General features: G+C 41.7%; 2 protein-coding genes and 1 long non-coding RNA gene across 3 annotated transcripts in view; 2 read left to right on the top strand and 1 right to left on the bottom strand.

The window, feature by feature from the left end:
- Positions 1–11,774, bottom strand: part of ube3c (ubiquitin protein ligase E3C) — a 47,781-nt gene extending 36,007 nt beyond the window's left edge. The window contains exons 1-13 of the mRNA XM_024393110.2: positions 11,632–11,774; positions 10,932–11,080; positions 10,586–10,639; positions 10,375–10,449; positions 10,034–10,180; positions 9,806–9,921; positions 8,551–8,708; positions 8,159–8,324; positions 5,604–5,824; positions 4,993–5,144; positions 4,344–4,534; positions 622–708; positions 160–323 (exon numbers count right to left, since the gene is read on the bottom strand). Coding sequence (XP_024248878.2) covers positions 160–323; positions 622–708; positions 4,344–4,534; positions 4,993–5,144; positions 5,604–5,824; positions 8,159–8,324; positions 8,551–8,708; positions 9,806–9,921; positions 10,034–10,180; positions 10,375–10,449; positions 10,586–10,639; positions 10,932–11,000 — 1,600 coding nt within the window. The 5' untranslated portion in view covers positions 11,001–11,080; positions 11,632–11,774. The remainder of the gene's footprint in view (positions 1–159; positions 324–621; positions 709–4,343; positions 4,535–4,992; positions 5,145–5,603; positions 5,825–8,158; positions 8,325–8,550; positions 8,709–9,805; positions 9,922–10,033; positions 10,181–10,374; positions 10,450–10,585; positions 10,640–10,931; positions 11,081–11,631) is intronic.
- LOC112228010 lies at positions 10,780–16,182 on the top strand. The gene is made up of 3 exons (XR_002949950.2): positions 10,780–10,904; positions 11,737–11,946; positions 15,770–16,182. It is a non-coding gene; the product is annotated as an uncharacterized LOC112228010 (long non-coding RNA).
- A 3,611-nt stretch (positions 16,183–19,793) lies between these two features.
- mnx1 (motor neuron and pancreas homeobox 1) lies at positions 19,794–22,814 on the top strand. The gene is made up of 3 exons (XM_024392362.2): positions 19,794–20,631; positions 21,536–21,696; positions 21,944–22,814. The coding sequence occupies exons 1-3, from the start codon at positions 20,025–20,027 to the stop codon at positions 22,229–22,231; spliced, it is 1,056 nt and encodes a 351-aa protein (XP_024248130.2). The 5' UTR covers positions 19,794–20,024; the 3' UTR covers positions 22,232–22,814.
- The last annotated feature ends 1,806 nt before the right edge of the window (positions 22,815–24,620 follow it).

Genomic DNA, 24,620 nt, shown 5'->3' on the forward strand with positions numbered 1-24,620 from the left:
TAAAACAGAAGAATGTCGTCTCTGTGGCCAAGATGAGAGCCTCTAAAATGTTAAGTCGGAGACGGTGCTGTTGGACCCACATTCGCCCCCCCCGCCCACGCTAACTTTGCCACCACGGCCCAAAAAAATCCTAGAGGAAACACTGAGGGAGTGGCCTACCATGGCCCTCCATAGGGTAGCCAAAGAACTCGCTGTCGTGCACGGAGATGAGCGAGTGGCTGAAGAGGGAACTGAAGAGATAGAAGAGGGGAATGATGCGATTGGAGTCTTCCAGGGACATGGGAGACCCCCGCGAAATGACCTGCAACAGCGGAACCATGGACCTGGGAGGAGAGAAGAAGAGAGAGACTCACTATATTGACCTGTTTATTTATGTCAAAAAAGCACGTTGAGGTGACTTACAGACGCCGAGAACCATTCGAGGACCGTCACTTTGTTCAGGGTCGCATATTTATATCAAGTGTCTCAAAGCAGGAGTTCTGATTTAGGATCAGTTTGCCCTTTTAGACCACAATGAATAAGATTACATGGACAGGGGGAGGAGACCTGATCAAAGATCAGCACTCCTGCTCTGAGATGCTTGATACATACAGCCCCTGACCGACATTCAAATCAACTCACCCCGTGATCATTGTGGTGGTCATGGACTGTATCAGGTGCCAGAGATGTCTCAGGAAACGTGCATTAAACGCTAAACTGTACAGAAGCCTGGAGGGGACAAAATAGAAAGACAGAAATTAAACAAACATTTACAAAATATCTATAAAGATGCATGTCTCAAAGACATGGGACAAAAGAGTTGACACAATTTGTACGTCTGAACATATACATTGGTCTCTGCCTCGATGCCCTCTAAGTCAGATATCGTTAACATTGCCCAAGTAACCAGAGGACGCACATAAAGAGGGAAAAATATCAAATAAAAGCTGTTGAACAGCAGCATAGCGTATCCCGCAGGAATTTTCTTTCTTGGCCCTTCCTCTCCCTCTTTAGTCCTCTCTCTCCCTTTTCCGTAACGAAAAAAAGATTAAACGACCCATTAAGCTTTATTTAGGCGAGGCACCTTCCATTAGTAAACTAGTTGCTGGCAAGGAGGAGATCGGCCCAGGGTCATAAACAGGCCCTCTGGCTTCCTGGAGGAGCCCCATTTAACTTAATGGCCACGGGGGGACACAATAGAAAGGGGGGCATGGCCCTCACAATGACCCCAGAGCGCAAGCATGCTTCCACACTCTCCCTGAATTACATGATAACACTGAGGAGGGAAGGAGGGAGGGAATGAGCCCCTGGCTGCATCCCAATGGCAACCGATTCCCTCCTGTCGGCCTCCTATGGGCCCTGGTCAAAAGTTGTGCACTATGTAGGGAACAGGGTGCCATTTGAGACGCAGCCACTGGGCCCTCATCCCAACACCCCGGCCGGCCGGTCTACCTAAACGGCCTATGGCACCTGGGTGTGAAGCTGCTCTTTGTTCAAAGTGTGTGTACCCTCCTTTAAATCACTCCGGCTAGATTGTGTGTCCTTCACACCGAAGGTTAATGTCAGGTAACATTAATGCGGTAATTAAGCTGAAAACTAAATAAATGCTCCTTGCATATAATGGGCTTCTGTCTAAGGGGCAAAGGTATTGTCACCTATAAGGATGCCTGCCACTTAACAAGCTATTGCCTTCTATTCACATTATGAGAGGTAAAAGATTGACAGAACAGAGAGAGGGAGACCGGGAGGTGGATGGAATCTCACGTGAAAACACATTGATGTCGGCCGCCAACCTCTCAACGTGCGTCCCAAATGTCACCCTATTCCCTATGGGCTCTGGTCAAAAGTAGTGCACTACAAAGGGAATAGGGTGCCATTTGGGACTAGCAAGACCTCGGCCACCATTGCGCAGCGGAGAATATCTGAAAATTAAAATGAGCCTTCAGAGTGGGGGGCGGGGGGTGAGTGACACCTCTTACTATGTTTGAGAAATAGTTTCTGCCGTGCCCCTCCCATCTGTCAGTACAAGAGAGGAGGGGAGCCGGGTATAGCATAGTGCTCTGGGCCTTTACAGTGCGCGGCCGGGTGTTTGATTGAAATGGGAAACAAAGCACTAAAATGCTGACTGACAGCCTGATATACAGCCTGCTAGAAACCAGTGCTCCATTTCAATCACTGAATGAAGGCACTAATACACAAAGTCACAGGCATCAAAAGGGGTCATGTGTGTGTGTGTGTGTGTGTGTCCATAAAAATGACCTTGATGGACAAAACACAGATTATTTTATTTTGACATAATGCAAGAATGTACGTATGTTCGCAGAAAAAGAGAAAACTAGGAAAAACAAAAGAGGAAGGGCTCGATTCAATCCGTAGCGCTGAAGAGCTGCGCTACAGCGCAATATACATTTTAAGGCAATGTTCCCACGTTGGTGGAGAATGCATTCATGGCAAACGCTACATATGTCAGCCCAATCTGAAATTAAGCGAATCACGCTACAGTACGGATTGAATCGAGCTAAAATAGTAATTTGCTTCAAATTCTGCTTTATTTATGTAAAACTAGCTTAGGCCTAATTCATAAGGGCCTGCGAGTCAGTGCCAGTGGCAGAAAGACTTTGTTCTCATTGCCCGAGTGTCAATATCTCATGTAAACTCCACAATCACAGCAAGCGCACAAAAACAATTGAAGGACAGAGACTTGCTAACACTTACAGTTGTCAGGGACCATCAGTTAGTGACAGAGTGCCACCACAGGGGCTAAACAACAATCAAAGTAAAATTACACCAAATACCTAACACTAAACAGTGAAAAGTGAAAATACACCCATTTAGCCTACCAACCATAAAGACAAAGATTATAGCAACAAAAAACAAACCTAATCTAAAAAAAAAATTAAACTTTTTTATTTTATTTTTTATCTTACAGAACATTCAGGCCTGAATTGAAAAGCCTTAAATTTAAAGATTATATCTCAAATCTTACAGAACATACAGGGCCTGAATCGAGCTCTTATGAACAGAAGAAAGCAAGAAAGGAGGTAAGAGCATTTTGACAAGATACACAGTTATTGGAGGCATTGCGCTGGGCTGGCCGTCGGGCGGGAGGCAGGAGGGCCGGCTAGGCAGACTAGCTCTTTTTCAAACGCAGTAAATCAGCCCTGGGATGCAATTTGCTCCTCTAAGCCTCTTGTAAAGCTATCCCGTCTACTTGGTCACTAATTAATCTTCCTCAGTGAGCTAATTATTTTGCACAGATATCCGATAATGATGGAGGACGAGAGGCAGGATTTATGGTAAAAGCGTTTGGACCAAAGGAAGCTGTAAAAATTATAGAAAATACTTAGGGAGGAGGATTCTATGCCTATTCCACCAAATGATTTGGTAAGCAAATCAACATCTTCTCTGGTAGAGTTTTGGGGGGGATTTTGTGTTTTGTGCGAGTTTGAAAGATGTCTGAATCAGGTTTTGCATGAGTTCGGACAGGGTCCTATTCCTTTTTTGCATTTTACAACGCTTTGCAACGAAAACTTGGGTTTTCTCACTGGACAAATTCAGGTAGTCCCTCCTCGTTCTGGCCTGTTTGCTTCCGTTTGGTTTCTAGTTGATACGACCCAGGTAACACTCTCTTGCCCTAAACACCCTATAAAGGTGAAAGCAACGCGTCAGTAATGACAATACGCTGGGATACACATTCACTCTCTCATCCCCACAGTACAGACAGGTAGTGTCTTCCATTGGCTCTACTAACCATTAACCAGAAGGGTTGAGAGACCAGGCAGGGTGTGCCGTAAAGCCCAGGAAGGTGGCCCCCTCGTTCAGCCATAACAGCGACCATCTCCCCCTCTCACATCCACATCCTGCCCGAATGCAATCAACCCAAAATCAGCCATCCCAGGAGTAATTACCCTAATCGAGGAGTGACAGCTTCAGAGCCTCCCTGACCTCCCGAGTGCTTCCTCCGCCGGTTGTATACGCCAATAACGGCTGAGCTTCTTCCTCGTTATTCACATTAGTTGCTTACAACACGGAAATGCTGATTCATCACCAGTTTCATGATGAAGTTAAAAATTACAATTAAAACGGGGGAAAAATATATACAAAGACAAAACATTGGAAAAATTTACTACAATCGCAGAGAGAGGACGGTTCTCAAAACGACTTCAGGGGAGGATTCAAACGAAACATAAGCAGATATTCTAGCCCTGTAAAGACATGGAACACCTTTAGGTGTGTGAATCCCAAATGGCACCCTATTCCCCTTATGGTGCAATAATTTTGCACTAGCGGTGTACTACATAGGGAATAGGGTACCATTTGGGACAAAAAAAACTACGTAACTGGATCCGATGTAGAACACGGACCTGACTTTGGGCACCATCATGCGGTGCTGCACCATGAGTGTGTGGCAGATGGAGGCCATCATGGTGAAGACCTCCTCGCTGGCCGAGTCCCTCCACACCAGGTTGAGCAGCGCGTTCGTCTGCTGCTTTGTGTCCAGCTTGTGGACGCACTCCTCCGTGATCAGCTGCACCGATATCCGATAGCTGTCGTCCTGCAACCATCGAGTTCACACGCAATAGGTAAGGGAGTTGTTGCAGTAAGTAGGCTATAGCTGGGCCTGAATTCATAAAGCGTCAGCGGGATCTGGGATCAGTTTTCCCATTTCAATCAATCAATTAATAAGATCGTATGGCCAGTGGCAGACCTAATCCCAGATCAGCACGCCTACGCTTACACGCTTTATGAATACGGCCCAGGGTGTTTATCGTGAAGTGCCTAGGGGTAGTGTCGATAGGGCTATGGTCTGCTTGTAGTGTGTGCAATACCTGTGGTCAGATGTAAGCCATTTTCATTAGAAAACGTTGCCTGTAAAGTAACTGGGCATTCTGAACGATACGCATTACCTGTGACCTGCAGTGTGCCATTCCTGGATTTTGGTGTTACCCGTATTAACACATTAGTGGTGTGTGTGTGTGTGTGTGTGTGTGTGTGTGTGTGTTAGCTAGCAACCTGTGTGGACAGAGCCTGGGTGTTGGTGTCCTCCTCGTCCTCAGAGTCACTGATGACCTCCGGCCTGCTGGTGCTCTCTGACACGGGGAGGAGAGGCAGGAGGGACTGCAGAGCTCGCAGGTACAGCTGGAGGCCCTCCTCTGACAATGAACCTGCGCACACAGACAACATTACAACCCCTCTCCCTATCACTATAGATGTATTTATTTCAGGGCCATTCCCTCCAACTCCACGTGTCAATGTGCCTGCACACGAGAGTACAATTCCCCACAAGCTGGACACTAAGCTTGTGTCCCAAATGGCACCCTATTGTTGCTCCCGAGTAGCGCAGCGGTCTAAGGCCACTGCATCTCAGTGCAAGAAGCGTCACCACAGTCCCTGGTTTGAATCCGGGCTGTATCACATCCGGCCGTGATTGGGAGTCCCATAGGGCGGCACACAACTGGCCCAGCGTCGTCCGGGTTTGACCGTCATTGTAAATAAGATTTTGTTCTTAACTGACTTACCTAGTTAAATAAAGGTTAAATAAAAATATATACATCTACATAGTGCAGTACATTTCACCAGAGCCCTATGGGAATAGAAGTACCGTTTTGGACGCAGACACTTACCCAGGCAGGTCTCCCCGACCGAGAGGACAAAGTAGAAGAGCCACGGCGCACGTTTCAGCGCCGCTGCGGAGGAGACTACGGTGGCCTGCAGGGAGCCCAGGAAGGCCTCGAAGGGGAAGTGGAGGCGCGGATCGGACAGCGCCGGAATAAAGAAATTAAAGATCTGCTCCGTGAAAGGCGCCGAGGTGAACTCCTCAGTGAAGGCCGCAAACACAAACTGCCTTTGGAACCAAAGAGAGAGAGGGAGAGAAATGTCACTACACGAATGCCTGGAGTGGAGCTGTATACATTCCCCACATTGTAGAATGGGAAAGTTGGTTTTAAATGTTCACTACATGATAATGACATTAGATTAAGCCAATTGATCACAAATCAATATTTACAAATATGTTAATAAATAAATAAACATATGAACTGTCTAGATTATTTATTTTCTCCTCATTTTTACATTCTGTCGTAAAGAGCACATGGAGCATTCTGTCGTAAAGAGTAGATTGAATGTTCTGTCATAAAGAGCAGATTGGACATTCTGGCGTAAAGAGCAGATTGAACATTCTGCTGTAAAGAGCAGATTGAATGTTCTGTCGTAAAGAGCAGACTGAACATTCTGGTGTAAAGAGCACACGGAACATGGAAAGGGTTGAAAAGTAACAGGGTTGACCATAACAGGGTTGACGATATCACCTTAAATTAGCCATGAATCCCCTTGTGACGGGGGGAATGGAAGCTTATTGTGTGCAACAGGAAGGGGCAATTGAATGCAAGCTTCACAAAAAAGTTTAAATTGTTCAAAAATTTCTAGCCTGTCTATCTATGGGTAACAGAGTTGACGTGTTACACTCAACACGCTCAGTACCAGAACATTTCCATTAATAGTAGAACGAGCTCAACTGCTAACACTATGACTTGACTATTAGATGTTCAATATTTCTTAAGATTTAAAAAAAATAATAATAATAATTTGAAGGAATAGTTTCATCATCTTAAGACGAGGGTTCAGTTTAAGTAACAGGGTTGGCCTTAAAATGAGACAGGTTTTTTTTTTTAACCTTAAAATGAATGACTAATCACATGGAATTAATAACAATCTTCAGAAAGATAAGTAGGATCCTAGAAGTCACAGAAGGTGAGCACTTTAACAAGTCTTTATTTTATTTGTATTTTTTTAAATGTATTGAATTTTCCATTTCTACTTAAAATATCAAATGGCCACAAAAAGGGACTCATTTCATGGAGTATACAGGACACAACAGCGAAATGCTTATCAACAAGCTCTTCCTCAACAACACAGTGTTCAAATACTAGGTCAGATATCAAAAATATGAAAATGTATTTACAACAGAAAATTATGTTCACACTGTTTATACAATCCCAAACAAATGTCAGCAGTCAACTTGAAGATTGAGCACTTTCAGTACAGAGCCAAAAGTCAGTTTCTAAAGAAAGGTGATCCTTTAAACTCATTAGGCTACCCAAACAAGGACAATAGAGTTTGACTGATAGAGTGGGTGTCTCCTTTCAGCTCTGAGTGCCCCAATATTGTCTTGTCAAACAGAGCTGTTTTGACCCGAGTAACTCTCACATCTGGTGGTCCCGGTCAGATAATTAGCTGTTGGAGTGAGTGTGTACCCAAGTTTCTCACACCCTGTCCCCTGCTATTCTTCAAAAAGAAAAGAATGCCCCCCCCCTCGTTTGTCATGAAGAATGTTTATAATTGAGAGCAAATAGTCGATATTCTGTACTCAGACTCTGGGTCAGTTTTATTGCTCGTTGTAAACAGGTTGGTGAATCAATTACAGTGTCCCCGCCGACTCGAAGGACAAACAAATGCCCCAAGTTTACATTATAGGTTTACTGGACAATTTTAACAGCATATGCCACAGACAAAGGCATTCCGCTCCTAGCCCCTCGCTCTGCTCTTTCCCACGTGCTCAGCAGTCGCTGATGCAGGGATGCTTTGTGTGCAAGGGGGATTTCATGTGTTGAAGGTTCAACTTTGAGAGGGTCAGACTTCAGGACACTCTGTGTGTGTGTGTGTGTGTGTGTGTGTGTGTGTGTGTGTGTGTGTGTGTGTGTTCTAGTTAACTTCAGCTTCAGTTCATTTGTGTGTGCGTTTGACTGTTCTGGTCTGACTGTTGTGGTTTTACAGATGCTACTCCTGCTGTTATACTTGGAGTAGGGTAAAGTTACCCATAGACGCTGATCTTGGGTCAGTTTAGCATTTTTCGCAATAAAAGAGAAAACTCACCAGACCGATTGTCGTTCTGTACATTCAGGGGCCGCACATTCACCGTTTTCCTGCTTGCCTTCGGCGCAGTGTGCTACAGGGACCACCCGCCGGTGGACAACTGACAGCTGTCAATTTCACCCATTTCTACATGTAGAATTGGTTTGAAAGTGTTTAGGGCCGGTACTCTGTTCAGAGGTAAGTACTCTCGGTCGGGAGACAATCGGCAATCCTACTGGTCAGTCCGTGCCTTAATGATTACGGTTAGGATTGATTGGAAGAGGGGAAGCTGATCCTAGATCTGTACCTAGGGGAGACCTCAACATACCTTGCGCCTGTAGTGCAGGAGGAGTAGGTAAAGTGCAGGGGCTTCAGCGTGTGCTCCAGCAGTGTGCTTGCCAAGGGGATAGCGTGTGCACCATAGGGAGCATCGCTGTACTCCAGACTGGAAGGAAGCTTGTGATTCACTAGAATATAAAGTGACCTGTAGTATCCTGTGTGAGTGAGTGAGTGAGTGAGTGAGTGAGTGAGTGAGTGAGTGAGTGAGTGAGTGAGATATTGAGAGAGAGAGAGAGAGAGAGAGAGAGAGAGAGAGACAGAGAGAGAGAGAGAGAGAGAGATGCAAGTGGTCAAATTCAATGGGGCTTGAAAGTGAGCATTAACAACAAACAAAAAACGTATTTTGCACTGTAACAGCAGTGAAACCATCAGGACACTTACCTTTCTGTACCATATAGTGCAAAATCTGCTCGATTAACGACGCTACACAATTCATGTCTTCAAGGACAGGAAGATAAGTTCTCTCTGAAGAAAAGATCTCCAGCATCCTCATGGGGACGGCAACATTCAAACTGTCATCCTTGCAGGTCTGCAGAAGTCTAGGAAAGATGGAGAAACACTGTTATAGGGGTGTAATAACGCCATATTTCATTGTTCAATGCATTCATGGCGGTAGGGTGAAGTTGCCCATAGAAGCTGATCTTGATTAGATTAATTAGGATCCCCATCAGCCGACGCCAATGGCAACAGCTAGTCTTACTGGGGTCTGACACATAATGAAAAAGACATTACAGACATAAGACTTTACAATTTGCATACATAAAACTAATACATGTAGTGTGTGTGTGTGTGTGTGTGTGCGCATCTATCAATTACACATGCATGTCAGTACATACACACAACAAATAGGTCACATGGGGGAGAGGCGTTGTGCCATGAGGGGTTGCTGTTTTTTGAAAGCAGGTTTGCTGTTCCCTTATAAGATGGAAGGGAGTTCCATGCACTCAAGGCTCTGTATAATACTGTACATTTCCTTGAATTTGTTCTGGACCTGGGGACTCGAAAAGACCCCAGGTGGCATGTCTGGTGGGGTAAGAGTGTGGGTCAGTGCTGTCTGTAAGTTGAATATGCAAACAATTTGGTATTTCCTGTAACATTCATGTTTCTTATAAAAACAAGAAGTGACGCAGTCAGTCTTTCCTCAGCTCTTAGACAAGAAAGACTGTCATTTATAGTATTAATATGAGCCCTCTGATTACAATGAAGAGCAAGACGTGCCGCTCTATTCTGGGCCAGCTGCAGCTTAACTTGGTCTTTCTTTGCAGCGCTTGACCATATGACTGGACAATAATCAAGATAAGATAAATCTAGAGACTGCAGAACTTGCTTTGTGGAGTGTGGTGTCAAAAAAAGTGGCGCATCTCTTTATTACGGACAGATATCTCAGCATCCTTGCAACCATTGAATCTATGTGTTTTGACCATGACAGTTCACAATCTAAGGTAACACCAAGTAATTTAGTCCCCTCAACTTGTTCAACAGCCATACCATTCTTGGATATTGGGTCAGTTTAACATTTCTTCCCCACTAATGGTTAAGGTTAGCATTGGAGGAGGGGAAGTTGATCCAAGATCTATACCTAGGGGAAACCTCCCCCCAGAACGCATTCCTGAAGAATAGGTGTAGGCCCCATTACCTGCAGCAGGAGCCCAGGACCCTCTTGATCTGAAACACACACGTCTGTCTCTCGGGCCCTGCCAGCAACTTCAAAAACTGCCCATTGTGTTTCACTAGGTTCTGACAAATCCATATCTACAGAGACACAGACAGAGATGTTGCGTCAGGTTCCCACACGCAAGACATCACGTTTTACACAAGTTTTGAATTAGTTGTAACAACACTTCCAAAAAATGTTGGTCCTCACCAATCTCCGTGAATCCTCACTCTGTCTGTAGAAAAAAAGGAGTTGCCTCGTTAGGAGACTGAGACTGGCAGCGTCGGACATTGGCGGTCCACCTTCTGACTGTGCCTGGCAGACGCAGCGGTCAAAGTTGCCCCTCTGGATGGCATACTGGAAAAAAGCAGGGTCAAAGTTCATTGACAGTTATAGGGATGATCACTTGATAGTGTACACAATGAAGTATCTATCCACATTGCCATCAGCAATACGAGGCTGTGGAAATGGGATTGCTGGCAAGATAAGTGAGAGTGGAAGGGTATGGCATAGACACCCAAGAATGAGCTAGTTCATGTTAGTAGACATACTTGCTGTTTTCGGTCATGGTATCCTCGTATATAGGACTGAATGACAATAGTGTTCTTCAATCTTCGTCTTTCATCCTTATTGAAGTTGAAAAACAGAGTAAATAAATACACAGTGAAATTACATCATGTTTGGTTTTACAATCCAACTTTGTATTTGAAGTTCCCGTAGGACGATTTTACATCACAAGTGTGTTTCACACAAAGGACTTACCTCTCTTTTTCGCCTTTCCTCTTGTGTCCGGTGTAAGAGAGATGCTTTTTCCTCCTGAAAGCCAAAGTATATTAACATAGCTTGACACCAGTGGAGGCTGCTAATAATGGGCGGAACGGAGCAAATGGAATGGCATCAAATACCTGGACACTAATGTGTTTGATACGATTCCACTGATTCCGCTCCAGTCTTTACCACAAACCCATTCTCCCCAATTAAGGTGCCACCAACCTCCTGTGCTTGACACGACTAGTAGAAACATTAAGTGAAGAAGCTAGCTAGCTATAGAAATTGCACAGTAGCCATTTCTATACAGAAGGTAAGGTAAATCTCATAGTGGTCTTACCTTTTTACTCGCTCCCCCAAGAGACACCTTGGGTCTTGTTTTGAAATCTCCCTCAAAGCTGAAGCTCATTGTTAGATTTTTCGAACCATCAATGAAAGATCCTTGACTTGATTCAATTCAGGACTTTACAAAGTGGGTATTACAGCAATCTGAAAAAGAAAGTAAAACATGCCATTAATTTGCTGGCTGGCGGTCTGTCAATTTGACGCCATCCAGAACTAGCTAGCTAAATTATCAACGTGTAGTTAGACACGTGCAATTGTTAGCTACACTTCCCACATCGACAATATTAGTGGAAGAGACGTGAAAAAATATATACTTTTCACTGGTTGTGGAACTGCCTAGCTACTGTAGCTACAATTCCCCGAAATTAGCTAACATAGCTAGATAAGTTAGCTAAAGTTAATGAATCAGCAGCTTGTGTCTACATCGCTGTTGGTGGTCTGTCTGCCACTGCTTCAGAAATTCAATCACACCAGACATACAGACCCAAGTTACTTTATTTGTGCGTACATGACTCTTTTGACATTATAGCTAGCCAGTTAGCAAACGTTAGCTGGCTAACTTTACGGGGGAAGGTCGCCTTTCTAGCTACTAACGTTAGCTATCTAGCTAATCATGTCTATCCTCTTTAGACATCTTTGTTATAACACAATACATAGTTTGGACAAAAAAAATGCAGAAACTGTATGTTGATTACCTTTGATTTATGAAATGACCAACAAATTAAAAAGTACATAAGACTTTTGTGCGATACTAAATTAAACAAACATGTATTGTTTTCTCCTTCTCCCCTTCTTTCCAGAAACACAACATAAACGAATACATCCGCCTCTTCAGAATAATGAAATCCGATTGGACGCTCGTTTCAATGCTCAAATGCTATTAGCTGAATGCAATGTCAACAAAACTCAGTTTGGCATTCTTGGTCCTCTCATTGGATCCTCTTCAGCTGGTGCAATTGTGCTTTGGTCCCGGGAGCAACAGGAAGCAGAGTGGATTTTCAATGGATTTGGTACGAATTCAAATCAACATGCAGCAGTGGTTCTTAACCAGGGGTACTAGGACCCCTGTGGGTACTTCGACTATCCACAGGGGGTACTTGAGAAGATTTATGAGATGCATGAGGTAAAATGCGCTAGAGGCGTCCCCCGAAACGAGCAAAATTCAGTTGGTACAGTAATTGAAAAAGGTTGGGAACCACTGACATACAGTATGCTAATATTATTTATACTGCAATAGACATTAGAGTATACAATAGGCCTAGTTCAACTTCAGCTATCTCTAAAGAAGAGAGAAAATATATATAGGTCTGTGATATGCAATATGAATACAATGTTAGATGCGTTAATAGTGTACATTTATGAATGGAAAGATGTCAAGATATCCAAACCTTAAACATATTGTTTTATTATACAGGTTTATCGAAATTACTTGTGCATATGACCCTGGCTGTCTTATTTAGGAGTGGACTTGAAACTGCTGCTGTTCATTAGCAACGTGCATGCCCCGCCCACCTGACTATCTGTATGTTTCACCCATCTATAGTATTTCCTGTGTTGGAGGGGTCCAAAATCTACTTGGCACTTAAATCTCGCTGGATTGATTGTTTATATTTTACTCCTGCGACTCATTCTTCCTCTTGCTTGTGCCTGTCGTTTTTTCGTTAACGTTTTGACCACGGAAACGTTTTAATGACCTGTCCAAAAACTCTGGTAATGGTTGAAATAGACTCGTCTATAAGAATGCTTAGTCGGGGAACTTCCATCACAAGAAAGATAAGAAAGAAATAACTTTATTTGAATGAGTTTTCATTTTTTTGTGGAATTGAAAAAGTTTAATTTAATACAGTTGAAATGTTTACAAATTAGATGCACTGAAATGTAAGCAACTAACGAAAATGACACCTGGATTATCCTGCTATTGACACACTTGTTGAATTATGCAACATAATTTGACAACAAAATTAATGAGGCAGTCTCGACAGCGCAGGTGTAGGTAGGCGTCATATTAGCTCTCAAACTCTAGGCGGCATTCTGCCATTTTCAGCCATTAGCTTTGCCCGCTACTACCTCACGTGAACTACAATCCCAATGCTGTTTTTAAAGTTTAACAGTGTTAATAATCATGTCATCAAATCAAATGTTATTGGTCACATGCACATGGTTAGCAGATGTTAATGCGAGTGTAGCGAAATGCGTATGCTTCTAGTTTCTGACAGTGCAGTAATATCGAACAAATAATCTAACAATTTCCCAACAACTACCTAATACACACAAATCTGAAGGGGTGAATGAGAATATGTACATATAAATATATGGATGAGCGATGGCTGAGCGGCATAGGCAAGGTGCAACAGATGGTGTATATACATGTGATATGAGTAATGTAAGATATGTAAACATTATTAAAGTGACATTATTTAAAGTGACTAGTATTATTTAAAGTGACTAACTCAGCAGCCTCTCTGAGTTAGTGATTACTGTTTAGTAGTCTGATGGCCTTGAGTCTCTCGGTCCCAGCTTTGATGCACCTGTACTGACCTCGCCTTCTGGATGGTAGCAGTGTGAACAGGCAGTGGCTCGGGTGGTTGTTGTCCTTGATGATCTTTTTGGCCTTCCTGTGACATCAGGTATTGTAGGTGTCATGGAGGGCAGGTAGTTTGCCCCCGGTGATGCGTTGTGCAGACCACAACACCCTCTGGAGAGCCTGTGATACAGCCCGACAGGATGCTCTCGATTGTGCATCTGTAAAAGTTTGTCAGGTTTTTGGGTGACGAGCCAAATTTCTTTTGCCTCCTGAGGTTGAAGAGGCACTGTTGAACCTTCTTCACCACACTATCTGTGTGGGTGGACCATTTCAGTTTGTCTGTGATGTGTACGCCGAGGAGCTTAATTTTCCACCTTCACCACTGCTGTCCCTTCGATGTGGATGGGGGAGTGCCGGGGGGGGGTGCTCCTTCTGCTGTTTTCTGAAGTCCATGATCTTCTCCTTTGTTTTGTTGACATTGAGTGAGAGGTTGTTTTCCTGACACCACACTCCGATTGCCCTTACCTGCTCCCTGTAGGCTGTCTCGTTGTTGTTGGTAATGGCCACACAGTCATGGGTGAACAGGGAGTACAGGAGGGGGTTGAGCACAAACCCTTGTGGGGCCCGATTGTTGAGGATCAGCGAATTGGAGATGTTGTTGCCTACCTTCACCACCTGGGGCAGGCCCAACAGAAAGTCCAGGACCCAATTGCACAGGGCAGTGTGATGGTGATTGCATCGTCTGTGGACCTGTTGGGGCGGTATACAAACTGGGTCTAGGGTGGCCGGTAAGGTGGAGGTGATATGATCCTTGACTAGTCTCTCAAAGCACTTCATGATGATAGAAGTGAGTACTGCGGGGCGGTAGTAATTTAGTTCAGTTATCTTTGCCTTCTTGGGTACAGGAACAATGGTGGCCATCTTGAAGTATGTGGGGACAGCAGACTGGGATAGGGAGTGATTGAATATATCCGCAAACATACCATTTGATTGATCTTCTGTGATATGTCTTTGGAAGCTTATGGACCTTATCTTTCATCACCAAGAAAGAATCCTTCCAATAAAAAAGATTCACTTACTGTAGTAGTTTTGCATAGATCCATACAGCTATGGGTGCCTCCATCCAACTAGACTACACTTCTGCTACACTTCCCAAGGTATTCTTACCCACATGTGTTTGGAGCATGCTAGAAAGCTAATTAGCGCTGGTCTTCCTTCTGTTTTCTGTAAACAATCGCTGTAACATGGATATATGGAAACACTAAGCCTAACAAGGTGTGTATCAATTGAACCTTTTGTTTTTTTGACAATAATTTCTTGCTGATATGAAAGATACGACGGTCCTTATGATTCCAAAACCATACCTCAAGCAACGCAGGTTAATGTTCAGATTGAGGGTTGGGGCTCTAAACAAAACTCCCCCATACAGGTTGTGCTTTCATCCAATGACTCTTATGTGTAATGGAACTGAGAGTCATGATCAAGGGCTAGCCTCATATATACTACAGTCATTGTCCTAAATAGAGCATGCTTTTTGTGGTTACAGCCCTGTTCCACCTGTTTATGTTAATTTCTTCATAATGCACATAACCCATTGTATTTGTGCAAACAATTGTCTTTCTTTTAACACAAAATATAAACACAATATATACGAGTGTATTCTAAGAAAGAAGGTGACGTTTTACATTAAATTGAATCCCTAACCTCCATTCATTATTTGTCTGTGCTATAATTCAGTCAATATCGGAAAGTTCGGATCCATTGTCCAACTGTTGCAGTTATTAGAATTGTTTTTAAAACCTTTTAACAATTTTGATGACCAATACTATTGTTCCCTCAATCTCCCATTTCTGTTCAGAAGGATTGATTGATGTAATCCTTTTTTCTGTGTGAAAAGAGATATGAAGAGCTAATCCAGTAACTCTCCTGAGATACTTATTAAGCCACTTTCCACCCTCCATTAAGTCAAAGAAGGTCAATCATTTGTGCCATTTTATGTGCAATTAGAAGTCATACAGTATATCATTGTCAAGATATTTTCATTATTTTATTGTTACAGTGATCTGCAGAAATTTCAGACATCAAGTTTTCAGTTTACCTGCTCACCCCCACAAACATTTCTGTCTTAAACACTTCCATGAAAACTTATCAACACATTACCACTGCACAGCTGAACAATTTCTTAACATGGACAAATCACCATTGGTAAGTTAGCTGTTTAGAGTTGCCACAGTAATGGACAAGGGATAAAGGCACCCATTATGGCCTCACATTTTGTGCTTATACATGTTAACTTGTTTTTGTCTCAGGACCAAGTCAAGACATCAAGATCGGGACTAGAGGTACACATTTCAAGATACCATAAACCTCTGGCCTGTCAAAGATTAATTCAGCGTTGAAAAATGGAAGGACTGCATGGTGTTGTAGCTACATCTAATCTAATCAATTTAAGCACACAGGTTTGAAGTGTCTTTTTATAAAATAAATCATCATAATGTACTGTCTGTGGGATGTCACGTCACTACATTTCCCCTGAATACGAAATGGAAAGGCTTGACAGAAAATAAGGAGAAACGGGTTTTTGGGTGATGGATGCTCCTCAAGGAAATTCATTGCAGTTTGCTAATGGATAAAAAAGACCTTTAGGGGGTGCAAATGTTAGTGTATTTTTTTCTTAAAAACACTTGATGTAAAAGTCTAAACAGTGATAGTGTTAATCATACTCAACTGCGTCATCATCAATGTATTGCTTTTGAGCAGAAGGCATTGAACATTCATTGTGCTGAACACAAGTGCACTTTATTCTTTATTATATTTAAATAGCGCCCTGTTTTGTCACATCCATTAGTTGTGATTTTCTTTGCTTGTGTTTAAAAATCCATGAAGGCAATATATTAATTAAATAACAAATCACAGCGAGATTTCTTATTAGCATGCAGGTTGACCAGCTGCTGCTTCTGCAAAAGCAAATAAACAAATAGCACTCCTTCAGAAAAAAAGAAAACGTCGGCCTAATAACTTAAAATAGCCAGGTTCGAAGATCTGTAAAGTAATTATATTAAATAATAAACATGGTTGCTTAACACTTTGACAGGTGCACAATGAATCAATTCCATTGTCATTTGGAAACAAACTTTCGAAGATTCCCTCGACAACATTTCAGATCGTCAATCACGGTGTCTCGTGTCATGGCGGAATGAATGGCCTATCTCGCGTCATCTCGTTTGGTTGAAATTTTACAACACGAAAGCAGACTGATTTGACCGTCACTCCATGTAATTGAAAATGTTCGTTGGGTTCATGAAATAAAATAGTTTCACCGTAAACACGTTGGATTACAGAGAGGTAAACCTATAACTTTTTAAGGGTATAATTCCAGCAGACTATAGGTTGATGACGGAAAGTGGATGGTGGTGTTGATGATTGGCCTAGGCTACTTGTTGTTTATGACGATGTGATTGGCCTAAACAACAATAACACCAATATGGATAATAATATTAATAATAATTTATTTTTAACAATGTTGCACTATTAACAATAATGGATATTTATCTTAGAAAGAAAATTATCAACAATTTTGAATAAAACTTTTAAAGTTTTGAATCATTTTCATTCATTGGATGTTTACTCAAAATAAATTATTAGGCCATTGCAATTGGTCACTTTTTTTACGAGATCCTTAAAAACGACTGCTATTTTCCTCCAAAATAAAGCAAGATCTGCATTATAATAGGCCTATAGCACAAGTTACATTCTATTGAGTGGTTCATGTCACCATGCTGAAGGACATTGAGATAAATGATCAATAGTTCTCTGCAGCCAAACAAAATTGATGGCACGTCTCCAACAAATTAGCCAGCAATACTGAATTTCAAGAAGGACGTTTAGACATATTGCGTGTGTTGCAGAGAAATTAGATCTCTACTCAGGTCCAGCAGTCTACAAAAAGCATATGCACAGGTCTTGCAGAATGTAATCTTCCCACTAATGATATTCAGTAATGGAGTCTATCGTCCAAGGTCTTATATGGAAAGAAATAGGCCTGCTCTGCTTCCTCAACAAATGACATTGAGAAAATGATTATGTGCCACAAATGTGCTTAAAAACAGTCCTATACATTTCAAGCCAGTGGTCATTTGTGCCAATTTAATTGAATGTGTTTATTGCAATAGAAGAGACAGTGCAGGTCCCCTTTAAATTGCATTTTCACAATGAACACATTTACCGAGGGTAATTAATATATAAACTATCTCGATTTGTCACTTTGATTTGTATTTTAGTTAATTGTGAAAGTAATTACGGCGCAAATGAACACCTTTCAGGAAAGACTGGGGTTTTAGGGTCCTCTTCCATCTCAGGGTGCCATATTAATTTTACCTCCTGTTGATGTGATGAAAAAGGGGAATAAATCTCCGTGATTGGTGCAGGCCAATAGTAAATGGCTTCATATTTCACTGGTGCTTTAATAGAAATATTCATGTGGCCCCTTAATTAAATTAAAACGGGGGTGGGGACAAAGCACAGATCTAACGGTGTGGCACTGTTAAGATATTAAGAAAATAATGAAAGCGAGATGTTTTAGTGATTCAGAAGGCACAGATGCTGTTCATAAATTCCAAAACTACCGAAATTGGACTGTCAAAACGTTTTCTTAATGGATCTCAAAGCTCATCATAAAAAAATACAAATTAATCCATGTTCGAAATGTCGAAAGGAGAAAATTATCTGAGGCCTGAGCGAGATAAAAGTCATATCAAGATAACCCCAATGCCATTATTTGATTAACTTTTAGGTTCAGGTTTAAGCCTTCTAATTTTGTGATGCATACGTGGATTCACTTTACATGATGCCAGACATCAATCTAAGACTCAGCTATTATTCCGTAATCGGTCATGATATTATCAAGGTTTCCAATTAAATGGTGATCCTTTACTTGGAACTACCCAGTGACTTGTTGATTTCCCCAGAGCAAATAAACGTCTGCGCCGTTCCCAAGAGAGTGGTTAGCTGATGAATTGACAAAAACTAATCAGCTTTATTGGGAGACAAGTTAAGGGCAACAGGGTGTCAATAATTCTCATCTTGACCTCTTCTTCCATTAACTTTAAGTGGCTTATTAGACCAAAAGGCAACCACCCCAGAGCTATAGGCCTACACGGAGCATATAGCTCAAATAACTAACTAATCTATGCTTCATATTTTGTGCGCTCAATTGTATCCGGCTACTACGGATTTTTCACACATTTTTGTCTCAATTGATGACAGTTAGTGCACTTTCATAATTGCGTTTCCATAATTGCCATACATTAGAGCCTAAAATCTCAAAAATGTGTCGTGGTTTTGCATGTTTTCTTGGAAAACGAAGTCTGCAGCATGAGGCGGGGTGTGTATTTAGCAGCTGCAAGCCGAGACATAAAGGAATAGATCCAGGGGGCAGCTAGGTCAGTTCAGAATCTTCAAATATATGTGGTCTTACCCTAATTAGAAATATTTAATAATTTAATACACTTTGAAAAGTCAAATATAATTAAAGGAGTTAAAAAATGAAAATGTGTTGCATTGAGTTCATCCCAGAACACACAAAAAACAACTCCAGTCATCATATAACCTTTATTTTTTCAGGGTTCCGGGAGGCTATGCACTCCATGATATCAAGACAGTTAGGCCTACATTTCACATTTAAATTGTGGGACAGAGCAAAAAATGTAGGACTTTTCGATCTCTCGGGTTTGGGTAGTGGCATAAGGCAGGCTCTTAGCTAGATTTCCCAGTTGGGCTCGTAAGATCTCCGGGTCATGCATAGACACAGTTTTTCATTTGTGACGTTAAACTTTCGGGGGGAGGAATATGTATTGCATGGCGCGATGAAGGCATACGTTTTCAGACATAACAACATGCTACTATTATGCTACTGTATAGGCCTCATCCAAAATATTTTGGGGAATATGTATGTCATTACCAAAATGACGAAAACGTAGGCTAGATAAACCATGAAAATCCAAAATATTGAATAGGCCTACATGGTTGTGGGGCAAAATGTAGGCCTAATGAAATGCATGCGACAATGTCGAAAATTGGAATTGCCCTCGATGCCCACCCATTGTCTTACATTGCAGAAATAAATAAATATATATTGTAGTCTACAATTAACGAGCCCTGTCACTACGGGGAATGGCAAACGATTCTCTTCACAAAGATGTACACACACAAAAAAAACATTTTAATAGTTTCCTATGGTTGCAATCACCAGGCGTTGAAGTATTCACAGTGGAATTAAATTAAAGTTACATAATGTAACTCGAAATAATGTCAATACAAGCTCTCAAACATTTTCTTAAATGTATCCGTTTTATGCAACATTTCGATCATTTTCCTTGTATAATGAAAATATGATTTTTTTAAACTTATTTAAAAACAACAACCAAAGTGGTGCGGTTCATTTATTGGAGAGGTATGCAATGTGCCGAAAAAAACGCAACGTGCACATGTCTTGAATTGACCAATGGGACAAATTCCATGCCAAATGGGTGGAACCAATCCCCTACCGAATAGGAATGAAGTGTCATGTGGAGTTTCACCGTTCACACTTTAACCGAGATCAAAACTTTGAGAGGTGGAACAACAACGACACTTCAACATCGTTTTGATAGGCAACTAACTGTTCAACGTCTGCGAACGACGGGGACACTGGTTCAAATGGAGAAATCTACAAATTTCCGCATCGATGCGCTTCTCGCTGTTGACCCGCCGAAGGTGCAGACATCTCCGCTTGCGCTTGTGACTTCTTTATCCTCCTCTTCCATTTCATCGTCCGGAAGTGTACAAGCCTCAGAATTGAATGCCGACTCTTTAAGGACTGAGACTCCGTCTCCACCGAGGATTTCCTCCTGTGGTTTGATTCCTAAACCGGGCTTCTTGAACAGTCCCCACAGTATTGTTGGATTACATCCACAGAGTAGCGCAGGGATCCCTCCCCAGGCTCTCTACGGCCACCCCATGTATACCTACTCCCTCGGGCAGCACCCTGCCCTGTCCTATTCATATCCTCATGGGTCCCATCACCACCATCCCAGTGACTCCCTCAAACTGTCTGCCGGGACCTTTCAGCTCGACCACTGGCTGCGAGTCTCCACAGCGGGAATGATGCTACCCAAAATGCCCGATTTTAACTGTGAGTATTGTGAGTATACCTGTTTATTTTTCATAGTTTTGTCGTCTATGCTTTTACATTATTTTTTGGACTTCTAATAAATAATTGTTTTTGCTTTACACGTGGCGAGTAAATTCATGCATTTTACATTATTGATCCATTGATGCCTTTACATTATGGCCCCGTGACTTGAAGAAATGTTCTCAGCCAAAAAGGCTGTTTGAGTGAGAGGAGAGAGGGTGATAGGTTTTCAGAGAGGAACTAAAATGGACAGATAATGGACAGTGGGAAAGTGACAGAAGAGTGTGAAACCCACAGCCGACACACTGTTTGCTCACCAGATACTGTCTTTTTGTTCCTGTTCGTTTTAACAGATTTGTTCAAAATGAGGTGGCAAATAGCTTAGGTCTCATTGAGTACTTATTCTATGGCAATGTTAGATGTTGGCTCTAACAATATTTTGGCAATTTTGAACCGGAACTCGTACTGTTTCTTGAGGAGGCAGTGTGCATAAACGCAGACATTTTTTATCCCAAAGGCTATGTGGTCTCTATATATGTTCAATTTAAATCGGTTTCAGTTCAAGCTTTTCGCTATTTAATATTCAGCAACAAATTCCAACAACAAATTTTAACCTAACAATATTACCGTTTGTTTTTCAATTTGCTTATTACAAAATTGTATCTTGCAAGCCAATATCATAGGTTTAAATGAAATTGCTATCTCAATTAGGACCCATATGCCTATTATTCCTCCGTTTTGCAGGCATATAAGGATTATTAATATAGCCTAGGTCTGCTATATACTGCCTATCGAATAATGCATCCAAATGCGTGAATATTCCTAATGTAAAAACATGCACGCCCGTTGTCATGCTTTTTTCTTGACCTTATTACTAGAAATTGACTTATATTTTGTTTTCTAGCTCAGGCCCAATCAAACTTGCTTGGAAAGTGCAGAAGACCAAGGACTGCATTCACAAGTCAGCAGCTCCTGGAGCTGGAGCATCAATTCAAACTAAATAAGTATCTGTCGCGACCAAAGCGCTTTGAAGTGGCTACATCCTTGATGCTGACGGAAACGCAGGTATATAAGAGCTACATTTCCAACAAATACATGTTTGTTTGAGAGACATTGTAAAACATACCACTATTAGGCTATTCAATCAGTTTTACACTTATTTAGTTGTGTGTTATATAGTCAAGTCAGGTGGTGCTGGAGGTGCCCATTACGCACGGCGCTTACGCGTATTAAAAAACGGCCAATTAATAATTGAATAACATTTTTTTTTTTTAAACATTGCCTCATAAATATTTGTTATTTTCATTTTCAGGTGAAAATTTGGTTCCAGAACAGGCGGATGAAGTGGAAACGGAGCAAGAAGGCTAAAGAGCAAGCCGCGCAGGAGGCAGAGAATAAGAAAAACAACAAAAACGGCCAGGAGAAATCTGACGGACAGGAAAAAACGGATTATCAAAAGACTGGTTCTGCAAAAAGTAACAGAATAAGAGACTTCAGGGACAGTGACGATGATGACGGTGACAACTTCCTGTACAACTCCTCGGATTGCTCTTCAGACGACGAGAGAAACCACACCAGTGATATAAGTCCACAACCTTGAGACAGGGACAAGGAAACGTGCATTTTTGAAAAACGATACACTCCTTAAACTACAGATGCATGTAGGCCTACAGTAATAAAAACATTAAAATCTACCCGGAAATTCAGAAATTAAATGAGAATAATTTGGAAAACACTAAAGGATCCATGCCTGACTGAGATTCAGTGTGTGCAGAATGGCTCTAGCAAGCAAGGTCAGATTGACGTTTTAGAAGGTAGTATTGAGGTACATTATTTGTAACATTGCATGGTTTTATGTGACAATGTCATGTTTTCACTCAGTTGTTTTAGGACCCTAATGTCCACTACAATCATATGGGTTCTCCACTATAGGGGTTATTATCATAATATTTTGATATGGCGACCAACTGTAAATTCAGACATGCCACATTTTGCATTTTCTTTTGTTTCATGTTTTTGAACATTGTGTGGTTTTACACTTATGTCATTGCGTCATATAGGCCTACCATTTACGTGCAGAAAAATGTTATGCGTTTATTTTTGTACACTGTGTTTATAAAATGTCTACATGTCTGCATGCTAAATTATTGTTTACCGTCTCCCATGGTACAGACGACATTAAATAAATGTTTTTCAATGCAGACGAATGTGAATATATTAAACACTTTTCCAACTAGGATCCCATCCCAGTCTTAGTTTAGAGGTCATTATTTTTTATTTAACTAGGCAAGTCAGTTAAGAACACATGCTTATTTTCAATGACGGCCTAGGAACAGTGGGTTAACTGCCTTGTTCAGGGGTAGTACAACAGATTTTTACCTTGTCAGCTCGGGGATTCGATCTCGCAACATTTCGGTTCCTATTCCTACGGTCTAACTACTAGGCTACCCTGCCACCCCATCATTTCCTTTCAGGTCTCAGTATAACTTTGATTGATAAAGACTGTTGATTTTGTTTGATCAACGCATAGTCGAGAAGTCTGTCATTTTCCACAGGATCCACAGGATGCAATAATGTTGATGACTAAATGCATATTGTGGTGCATAACGTACATTGTGCGAACTAGCAGGTTATTTTAATTAGTCACGACGTCATGTCTATATTTAGCAGATCGAATGGCAATCGGATGAGTTCAAGCCTTTGAAAATAATGCTTGTGTTGTGTATCTGCCTATACTGATTAACGCGCGGTTTCAAAGGTTTATGAATACGATCCCCTTGTTGGTTTGTTTGCTCTCCCAGCACGTTAGCACATATCCAATAGTGCTATTGCGATTCCCATGACCCGACCTGTCAGACCAAGGAGGAAGACAGAATCTTCAAAAGTGTATAATAGCCTACTAACATGTGTAGATTACATGAGCCACATACTATAATGCAGGTCTTTCTGGATTAGACTATGTTATATGCAACTCAACAACATGTATGCTTTTATGAGTCAAATGTATAAAAGGCAACAACATTAAAGGCTACTGAGCTCACTATGGGAAGAAAGTAGAGCGCTTAGTAATGGCATTTGTGGCTATGTAATTCAGTCCAGGTTAGTAGTCATGCTATATATATACTAATTAGGCCTACATAGCACCTAAATTCTATGTCAGAGCAATTACATGCCTGTAAATATCACCACAATGCTCCAGGCATGAAGAGCATTTCCTTTGCAATATATTCCACTTCTATTAGCCATAATGCCTTTTCTAATATCTCTCTATATCCAATAGCTCTCCTATGATCCACATGTTTCGGTTGCCTGTTCACATTCACATGCAGTGTCTTTTTGTTCAGGAAACACAGACGTGTTGCGTTGCAGCTATACATTTATAAAGTGTGATGTGTTTAACAGTGTACCATGCTTCTCATTCACGTTCACGTTCGACCAAATGCATTATGCTTCTTTTTTTTTTTACTGAGAAAATAAGTGTTCCAAAATTTGTTCCAGAAGTTTGGAGTTCCTGCTGTGTTAGTATTGGTTATTGATTGAGGAGTAATTCCTCACAGCTGAGTTTGCTCAGCTGTGTGGGTATATAGAGAGCAAGCTCCTTTATCAGCTCATCAACACCTCCCAGCCAGGTATTGGACGGGAAAACTCATTGGGAGGGCAGGACGGGGAGCAAAGCTTGAGGAAACATAGCTTTGAACAGTAGACAAGAGTCGGTACGTGTCCCAAATGGCACCCAATTCCTTTTAAAGTGCACTCCTCTTGACCAGGGCCCACAGGGCTCTCGTCAAAAGTAGTGCACTATATCGGGAATAAGTTGCCTTTTGTGATTTACCAGAGTCAGTCTGAATGGAACACACACAGCCAACCATTGATAGTAGCAATCAACACACAGAAATAGGCAATTACAGTCACTGTAGTACAGTGTAAGCGTTGTAAAATATTGAGCTCTTAGGCTAATAATAGGCCTAGCTTCTCCATATTTAGTTTAT

Source organism: Oncorhynchus tshawytscha, linkage group LG29, assembly GCF_018296145.1.
Source record: "Oncorhynchus tshawytscha isolate Ot180627B linkage group LG29, Otsh_v2.0, whole genome shotgun sequence".
In the NCBI taxonomy this organism is placed as follows: domain Eukaryota; kingdom Metazoa; phylum Chordata; class Actinopteri; order Salmoniformes; family Salmonidae; genus Oncorhynchus; species Oncorhynchus tshawytscha.